The sequence below is a fragment of the Rhagoletis pomonella genome, unplaced genomic scaffold (assembly GCF_013731165.1).
Source record: "Rhagoletis pomonella isolate Grant_MI unplaced genomic scaffold, Rhpom_1.0 Rhpom_scaffold_00002, whole genome shotgun sequence".
Taxonomy (NCBI): domain Eukaryota; kingdom Metazoa; phylum Arthropoda; class Insecta; order Diptera; family Tephritidae; genus Rhagoletis; species Rhagoletis pomonella.
In genome coordinates this window covers 61,099,011-61,108,998 of record NW_023458556.1, presented here as the reverse complement: position 1 = coordinate 61,108,998, position 9,988 = coordinate 61,099,011, and the positions used below count along the sequence as shown (strand labels likewise).

Below are 9,988 nucleotides of genomic sequence, written 5' to 3'. Positions count from 1 at the left end.
GGAGCTGGAGCTGAGTACACGGGAGCTGAATACGAGGCAGCGGCAACATGAGCGCCATCCCTCCAGGCCGAAGGGGATGCGGCGTAGGAAGCATGACCGCTGGATGCAGCGCCACTACCGCCGAAACCGCCCGAAAAACCAGCGGATGACGTTGGTGCGAAGCTGGCGTGGGACACAGATGGCGCCGCGTAGGTGTTATACGAATTGGAAGACGAGGCTTTGGGTGGCAAATAAGCGTTGCTAACTTCAGCGTTAACGTTTGAGCCCAGGAGGGCAATAATTGTGACAAAAGCCAAGATGTGCTGTGAATAAAAATCATACGAAATTTTTGACTGAATATTCATTCCAATGGTTTTTTCGTGTCCTTTGCACTTACCATTTTTAGCTGGACCTCCAAGGTGGTTAACTCCAAATATGGAACTGATAATGATTTCGAAAGTTCGTGCAACTTTTATACGAGAATCCATTAAAATCGCATCTAGCGGGAGATATGGGCAGATTTAAACGCTGCGTTACTTGTTTGTAAAAGGTGTTCTGCATCTTTATTTTATTTTTTTGTGGCTTAGAGAAATGCAGAGTTATTTCATTAATCTAAACGAGTTTCTTGTGAAATATGTATTTAAAACCAATGAAACGAATACCAGCAGAACAATTGGGTACTAACTTGTATACATTTCGAACGTTGATAAGAAGTAATGGAAGGGGGTGCTCATTAAAACCTAGGAGCACAGCAACTTACCTCATTCGACAAGATTGATTAAGAATTCCAACGAAAGTATAAAATTCGAAAACCGATGGCATGCTGAAGATTACTGAATTCGCAAAGAAGAAGAAAAAGTAATGCATCCCAAAAGAACAGAAGGTAGCTGAAAAACTTGTTTTAATTTTGACAGGCCATAAATAGATATTATTTGTATACTGACATATCTATGCACATAATTTTAGCAAAATTTTAATACATGTGTATGCACACACATAGATTCATGTCTTCATGAAAAGCTGCAAATTGAGTGTCGACCGATTGAACCCAATCCAATTGATATGATCTGGCTTAGATGGTTATGACTGGTCGTGCTGCTTTATTTCGTCAACACTTAATTACCCAACCAAGCATCAGCTCATTTGTCTATTATTTATTTGTTCATTTTAAATAATTAAATTGCGTTTTAGCAGAAGCTCTAAAAGTAATTACATACTAATAACCAACAACTATTAAATAAAAGCTTAAGCACAATTTATTAGTAAAACAATTAGTAGTTAATGTTTTAAATTTCTTAAGTGCTACTTTTATTTGGCATTTCGATTAAATTGAATTATTTTATTAGCTAATTGAAATTTGAGACAGTCGGTGCGATTTTAGTTTATGTGCGAGAAGAAACAAGCTAACCCCCGGTGCGCATACGCAGAAGTCATGGGAAAAATTTTGTTGTTTATTTTCTGCACAGTCGGTGAACCATTGAACTATTTACTGGGTGCGCTTATGCGTTAAACCTTGAGCATTTGCAATAAAGACTTTCAGCTGTTCAACCGTAACTGTGCTGTTACCACGAGAATATGTATGTATAATACAATTTTTTTGAATTGAGAGAAAGTGATTAACATCAACTAATTTTGGTATTTTGTAAGTTAAAATATGTGTTTGTAAAAGTGTAGTAAATAGCTTTTATTATAAAAGGCTGCAAACATTGGCCTCTTTTAAGTGTGGACCACACCTTAGCATCAATCTTGTTTTACTAACGAGGCTTAATACCCAACTGGGAAAATTGTACTTAAAAGATTTGCTTATTCCTACGGCACTACAACCGTTTCTCTCCTTTCCGAAGTTATGCTAGCGGTACACACCAAGTGCAGGCAACAGGTGGATTCCAGCATAAGCTCTCGCTAAGTTCGATCGCTAAAAATCTCCAAACGAACAGCAGGCGCCCCTGACAACATGCAACATCTATTTACATACCCCTCATTCTGCCAGATTTGGCTGATTACACAAAGTATCTGTTAATTTTCCAAGTTGTGTATTTTAGGCCGAACTGCTTTTCATTTAGGTGCACTACTGCCGGTCTTTCCACTTTATTCGTGGGCTTCATTCCTTTTGTTATCCACCCATGGATGCCGAGTCGAAACATCTTTTTTCCGGAGCATCATCATCTATGCGTACTATAGGTTTACGCCGACAAGCTTTGTTGCGGCGGCGTGGTCAACTTCGAAAAGAATCGGCGGCGGCGGCGACTCCGGCACGTCTTGCAACGCCGGCGCTACTGCCCATAAGGTAGATCCCAAAGAGCCATGACGCTACTGATCTTATCATGTCATCTCGTCAGCGTTAGCCATTTTCCATGCCAATTCAGATTATAGTTCTAATTCATTCTTGAATTAGTTTAAAATTTAAATATTGTTACTTCAAACTTGAATTAAAATATTGAGTTCCTAGCGCTGATCAATGGGCGGACAGAAGAAGGTCTGAGGTATATACATACATACATACCTACATGGCTCTCTGTGTTTTCTACAGATAATTATGTGCTATTCAAACTTAAAGAAAACAAACAAATTAAAAAGGTAAAAGGTAATATTGGAGTAATTTACGTCTCTATTAATAAATTTTTGTAATAAATAATCTTATCTACCGGTACCTCTCCATTAAGATTTTATCGTTGGACGGTTAATTAGGAGGATGTATGTTCTGCCTGGAACTCTGAAAATCTCATGTTCAAACTGCCGTATTTCCTCAGCGTATTTCAGGCAGAAGTGGCCGCTGTTAAGAAGGCTATCGAGAGACCAGTACCAGTCTAATTCCGATTGGAAGATAAATTGGCATTAAGGGCTCAAGGATCGCTCAAGGTACAATCGAAACTGGTCTCAGAATGACTAACTTCTCTCTCCGTCGATCGCGTCAGTAAATTCCAAATCAGGCGGCTCCAGAGCACAGTGTCATTTGCTGAAAACTCCATAGCTGATGAATTGGCTATGGAGGGCACCGTTGAGGTCATTTATACTCACAGGTAGGGTAAAGTTCCTATGGCAGCCTATGGATTGCTATTGCACAGATGGGCTAGTTACCGAGCGCTGCAAAAAAATTCCAAGACACAAAGTCCAAAGGAGGATCCGCACCTGGCTAAACCTAACTCGTTTGCTCAGAGATTTACTGACCGGACACTTTTCTTTAGCAGCCCATGCCTATTGACGATATGGCATCACCCCAGGATTTTTTCCCAACTGCTCTACCTTCGCAAGACTAAGATTTAAACATCTCGGCACGCATATCATTAGCTCTCTAGAGCGGGCAGCGTATGCTTGCGGAACTTCATTTTGAGCACACTGTGCTTTTTTAACAACTTCATATTGATTTTCTTCATTTGGCAGCACTAAAAAAATGTGCAAGTGCGTCATACGCTACCGCATTATTTATCCTAGGCCACACAGTTTTTGGGCGAAATATAATATCTCTAAATTGCCTTTATCGCTTCTTTTTGCTTAAGGTAATTCTATTCACATTTTTTGTGGATCTGGCTTGTTTTATTACACCCCTGCCTGATGTAAAATGTTTAATGAAGTTTGAATGGCTGTCTTATGTATGGAATAGACTGGGGCTGCTGACGGAATAAGTAACTGATTAGCCGTTTGTGTACATAACTATTAAAGCTTTCATGGTCTTATCACTTTACGCCAGCCTTTTTCTTCCATAATAACCAAGAAGAAAGAAAATTAGAAAATACTTAGCAACTACATAGGTAAACAACTCATTTAGTAACATTTCCAAATACACAGCATTTTGTAAAAGAAAAAATCTAGACCAGCAGGATTTGAAACAGCGTTGCCGCTTTGGTAATTTTTAACCAAAATTGGTAATTTTTTTCTTTATTTGTCAAGTTTGGTAATTTGGTAATTTATTTTTCAATTTGGTAATTTTTTCCATTCGGCCTTACATGTCAAATAGGTCAATATTGGTTCTGATTCCACATTAGAAAGTGGACCGTAAGCGTTTCTTTTATAGCAATACCAGGTAATCCTGAAAGTTTCGCAAGGCGAAAGGTGTTCCAGGGTTCCTTGGATACTAGAATGGTGTGTTTTTTAACAAACTGCTTGAAAGTGGCTATTGCTAAGTATATCCACCGTGTCCTTACCTGGAAGGTTTTGGGTGGTCCTACCTTTCCCTGTCAGTTCGTCAGCTTTTCAATTACCATCAATTTTCCGGTGTACCCGGCAACCATATATATGAATAGAATTCTTCATAAATACGTATGTTCTCGTTCAAAAAGCTACAGCTTTCAGCGGGGGACTTCACCCTGTCTATGTGTGAGTCGAAAGCTTTCCTTCAAGCGTTGAATTTTTTATATATTTTCTTGTCACTTGTTTACATACAGTGGTCGAAAAAATTATAGTCGCACCATATTTTGCCAAGATTTATCATATTATTTTTTTTTTGTAATTTAATTTTGGTTATTTTTTATAAAAATATTATCCTTTCTTTAACAGAACTCAAACAAATTCAAACTTCAAATCTTTTTCCAATATTTAAAAAAGTTCAACAAACTTTCGTAAAAATTTTTGGTTAATGTAGCGCTGATTGCCTGAAAAGCTAGGTATCTTCGGATACATATATGTGCAGATATATCGATCCCTAACTGCCAAAATAACGTGAGCGACATTTTTTTTTTAAATTTTCTTTTTGATGTAGAAAGGCATCTAGATGCTCTAAGAATATTTCTGCATCAAAAAGATTTCGCTTACGTTATTTTGGCGGTTACGGCTCGATATGTATGTTTGTACAGTTCTGCACATAAAATAAGTTTGGTAATTTTTGTTCTATTTGGTAACTTTTTCCGGTGATTTTGGTAAAAAATAAAAAGAAGTTGTGGCAACACTGATTTGAAAGCGAATTAAATTCCCTCAATTGATCAATCACTGATCAATGTTCTAAATATCGAATTACTATAGGCATAGTTAGTTCTAACCGTTCCCAAACAGAAAATATCATTATTCTGTAAGCGTTGCTCAGGAATAATGAAATAATTTTTTTTTAGTGAAAATGGGGAGTCAATCGCCTCGCAAATAAAATTGAGGGATAGAACAGTCCTTCTACTATCAAACGATCTTAGATTAATGAGCAATCACAGACCTCTGTAGGATGAAAAGCATAGCGGACAGACTTTTTGGACTCGTCGAACTAATATAACGTGCGAAATATGCTTTCAAAATAGAAACAACGTATTCTAGCTTAGAACGCACAAGAGAGCTACATATCGTCGGTGATACTGGAAAACGTTTTATGTCTATTACTACCCTTGACACTTAGATGTCTCTTACGTGCACCAGAATGCATTTGCAAATCGTTACTCCCTAATAAACCAATGACAAAACTGTCTACCTTTGGCTGATGAAGATGAACGATTACCAGAAGCGATCAGATACAGATAAAATAACAATTAAGCACCAAAGGTAATATGTGACATAGAACGTTTTGCAGTATCACCGACGATATATGACATCTTTTGGGAAACGGATCAATAAAGTTTGAAATGAAACGTCCAACAAAAGCATGTACGAAATATGGCTTTGTAATGGTGTGATGACTTTGAAACTATAATACAGGCCTGGGCAATTGAACTTTTTCCCCCTCCAATATTTATGTTTTTTTACCTCGCTTTTATTAGCTTGGGATGTTACTATATAATATTGATGAGCCTAAAAGATGCAGCGATTTCCCTTCTCAAGTTAGGTACCAGATGACAGTACGTATGGTAGTTATAAAAGCGAGTTTTTAGTTTTTTGAACTAATTTTTTTTCTTATTTTTAATATCTAGGTATGTTAAATTGAAATAATACTTTGGTTTTTCTTCTAGCACGTCTAATTTTTTTATAGGTTAGATCTTTATTTTAGAATCTTTAGCAATTTGCATGAAAACGCCAAAAATTAATTGTTTTAAAATTGAACAAATAAATTACGGATAACACGGTATTTAGACAAGAAAGAAATCTCGTCCACTATAAATACCGATAAGACACAATACGGATAAAAAAATTACAGTGCGCCCGGCAACTCCAAACTTTCTTGTTTCTTAAGTGCAAGGAGCCCAACCCTCTCCCCTACGAAATCGTTGCCATCAATTTTTACCAGCAGGACCAAAAGGGTCCGGGTACAGCTGAGTATTCACGCCGGCGGCAAACGAATTCCGACGGTGAATAACCGGATATTTATCGGGGGCAGCTCTTTTTCTCGGTGCACATAACCGCAATTGCCAAAAATGTACAGAGTCGCAACGAGGTTCTCAATTCCTCGATTCCGCAGTACTTGGGGCAAATACAAAGAAACGTTGTTGCCAGCATATAAGGCAATTGGTCGGCTCTGAACTGTGCATGTGCGGTCGCCGAGGACAATTGGGAGGCAGTGTATGAAGCTAGAGACATGTCATAATATAGTACTCTGAACAGCCCCGGGATGTCTTCTGATGTTGACGGAAGATCACATCTACAGTGAGGCCTAAATTCTTCAAGTAAGGGGCAGAACATCATGCTCGGCAATCCATTCCTAATGGGGTTCTACAGAAGTAAGCACCCGAACAGACACTTGCTTGAGTTGAGGGACGGGGCCCAGTACTACGTACAGTTCCGGTAGAACTGAGACTGTGCAAACAAGCTTTTACAGACAGGCTGTTACCACCTACACAGGCTCAAGTCGCGTGAATGCCGTCATGAGTGCCCAATCACCCCCTGTGTCACTACAGACCCGCGTAGCTCTGAAGATCCCCCCATGACACCAACCACCTCTTGACATGCCTACTCAATCCTCCAAGTCTCCTAAGCCTACCGTTAGTTGAGCCTGAGCACAATTAAGGGCTAAGCTAGCCGTTACAGCAACAACCACAACCACGTGTTTTGCGCATTATTTTTGAGTGATAACTGAAGACAATGATGACAAAAATACCCACAAATTATAAAAATAATTAAAAAAAATATATCGGCGATACGAAGATAATCCGCCTACATCAGCCGTTATATGTACATAGATGCCTTGAGCCGAATTTCATCTTCAACATCAGGAAGCAATTAGGTTAATGCCCCGAAATTTACTGGGGCATTTTTATTCAAGTGTCACTCACAACCCAAGTCCGAGTCTACTTCAAAGTTTGAACGGAAGAAATAAGGCAAAAAGATTAGCTCACTCTAGATAAGAATCTGCTTGAGTTTCATTGTAATAGACAGCAGAAGGAATGCCTGAACATGATTTTTTGATTGGAGTTATCGCCGTAAAGAACTAGAATTTAATTTTATGTCCGATTCAAATATAAGAATATATGAAAGTACGTAGTTTCGCTTTAGATTCCTATCCAAGTTTCCGGTAACAATGGAAATATTTATCTTTATGAGCGACGGACTTTGACAACTTAAACTTTTTAAAACATTCCTTTTTAAATTTTTCAAGTTGTCTTAGTTATTTAGTACACAGTTTTCCACAATTAGTATTTTTTTTTAAACATGCGGTGCCTTAAGATTCTTGAACCCTGCAAATAATTTAGCTGCAAGTTTAGGGAACGTACCCATAGTACGTGACCCACTTTTTCGCATAATTTCGCACCTTGTTCTTGAATATGCTAGCAAAATTACGCAACGATTCAACGATCAATGAGGATAACGAAACAAAGTCGTATTTTTTTCTGAGATCGTCCTATTCCCAGGACTTAAACATAATGGAAAATATTTGGACAATATAACTGGATGTTTTGCAAAGCTTGCGTGTCAGACAATCCATGTGATGATTGCCAGTTGTTTTTTTCCGGCGATCAAAGTGGTAAGCAGCGAGATATCCTTGATTTTGCAAAGCGCCTCTAGAATTGTCTTCCGGATAGTGGTTTTTTCCATACATTGGATTTAAGGATGTACTGTCCAATATTAAAAGTGTTGTATAGTAGAATTAAAATGAATGGTATGCTTTTGTTGGTTCAATCTAAACCTTTCCTGTTATTAAAACCACTGTACCTATTCAAGTGAATTAAAATAATAAGCATAATTTTTCTTCAAAATTAATCATTCTTCAAAACGAGATAAACATTTAATTTCTCTGATGCTCACAAGTCCAGATATGTATAACTTTGGATCTTGAGGGAAATATGTATACCTATTCAAGTGAATCGAAAAAATAAAGTTTGAAATATAATTGTGTCCTTATAAATAGCAATATCTGCTTTTTCATTAACTTTAGGGACAAAAAAGCAGTGACTCCCTGTTCAATCGCCATGCAAGATGAGCCGTTCGATAAAATGTATGTATGTATGTACTTATTTTACTCAACTTCGGTGTAAAAAATTCATAACTCAAATTATTGTAGAGTACAACCAATAACACTATACTTAAATATTGCGCAATACTCAGAGCTATCATTGTGATTTTTTTTTCAATTGGTTTAGAGATGGCATATTTTCAGAAAGTTGGAATAACAGATTTGTGCTTTTATTAAATTAAAATGCATTTACATAAAACACAAACCTGCTGAAATAAATTATTTTTTTTTTAACAAATCTTTACAGCTGTGGATGTGAAAGTTGTTCCGAAATTGAAATCAACAACTCGAAATGTTCCTGCTACTTGTTCATCTCGAGTTTTTTGTATAGTGCCGTTAGTCACAAAAAAATTTTAATTCACATTTAGAAAGTACGCCCGATAAAGTTCCATTATGTAGGAATAAAAAAAAAAACTTATTTACATATTGCAATTAAATATTCGTTTTGTCAAATTCTTAATTTAATTTTTTTGTCTCAACTCAAACTTATTTGTCGAATAAGTATTTCTTATCTTAATTCATTGCAAACAATTTTTTTGGCAATAACAAATGCCACGCTTCCAAGCAAAGACGAAGCGACTCATTGGGTGTTGTTATTGCAAAGAACCAAAAGCGTTTAAGAATTAAGGTTAACTGCAACAAGAAAAAAGTAAGAATTAAGCAAAAAGTCTTTGTAGAAAAAAGCGAAAAAATCCTCTGCGTCCGCAGGTAGACACTGCGCAAACTTGTTAAACCCGACCACCGTTGGGTGTCGGTCGCACGCTTGTTGGTGGCGACTTTCGACGGCAGTTTGGCAGGCAGGCCGGCAACAGCTCCGCAGGCCACAAAGCGCGTTCAAGTGCCGGCGTAGCGTGTGACCGAGTTTAAACAGCGTTTTACGCGCAAATTGGCTTAATTACTTTCGTTTTTTTTTGTACGCGTTTTTGTTTTTCTTTGCTTGTAACGTAGAAAAGCAGGGAAGAAAACAGCGAAAATGAGGAAATTAACGCACGCATCGTATAAAAGATATGCGAAGACGAGCACAAAGGCTTAGTTGGATGATTCTTGTGCGTTTGGAACGTTGGCTATACGCGCAGGAAGTGTTCGGCATAACAAGGTTGGTAGTAGAAAACTTCATTTCATCACAAAAAATATTTCCAATCTAAACAATATGGTATTTCTTGTAGATGCAGCTCATCGTCTTCGCATTTTACTTGCTCATCATGTCCGTATCAACGCAAACGGTGCATGAGCCAATGACGGAGCATATATACTTCTATCCGCGACCAGGAGATAACGCACCCCCTCACATCTATGTCAAGCCTACGGAGCTGATAACTCGGCATCGCCTTCAGCTTGTTACCGACTGGCCCTACCAGGGCGTTATGGGTGAACACGTTAACAAACCCATCGATTTGATCGCAACCGCCGAAGTTAGCTCACAACCAATTTACTTTCGCAATCGTCAAAGTCTAGCAAATTTTAAGCTCAAGCAGAAGCAAAATATTCTGTATCTCGAATTACCGATAATGCCACAGAGTGCATTTTCACCTAATGGATCTGAGAATAAAGTTTTGGAATGAAATGCATAGAATTCAGAAGTGTAAAAATTGCGTTTTTATTTCGTTTTTAGTAAAAATATCTCTTATTGAACACATAGTTACTTAGAAGAATTGCTATTCTAATGACGTCTGCGGTAGATGTAACCGCCGTTGGAACCATACTGAGTGTCAA

The 9,988-nt window shown here is 37.8% G+C and overlaps 2 protein-coding genes across 2 annotated transcripts in view; one reads left to right on the top strand and one right to left on the bottom strand.

The window, feature by feature from the left end:
• Positions 1 to 540, bottom strand: part of LOC118754087 (putative vitellogenin receptor) — a 62,484-nt gene extending 61,944 nt beyond the window's left edge. The window contains exons 1-3 of the mRNA XM_036488952.1: positions 517 to 540; positions 377 to 448; positions 34 to 302 (exon numbers count right to left, since the gene is read on the bottom strand). Of these exons, the coding sequence (XP_036344845.1) occupies positions 34 to 302; positions 377 to 448; positions 517 to 540 (365 nt within the window). The remainder of the gene's footprint in view (positions 1 to 33; positions 303 to 376; positions 449 to 516) is intronic.
• An 8,811-nt stretch (positions 541 to 9,351) lies between these two features.
• Positions 9,352 to 9,864, top strand: LOC118734698. The gene is made up of 2 exons (XM_036464405.1): positions 9,352 to 9,371; positions 9,442 to 9,864. Exon 2 carries the CDS (start codon positions 9,442 to 9,444, stop codon positions 9,835 to 9,837), a length of 396 nt encoding a protein of 131 aa, XP_036320298.1. The 5' UTR covers positions 9,352 to 9,371; the 3' UTR covers positions 9,838 to 9,864.
• Positions 9,865 to 9,988: the final 124 nt, after the last annotated feature.

Coding starts and splice junctions, on each gene's coding strand:
- LOC118734698 (XM_036464405.1), top strand. CDS start 9,442: ATGCAGCTCATCGTCTTCGCATTTTACTTGCTCATCATGTCCGTATCA.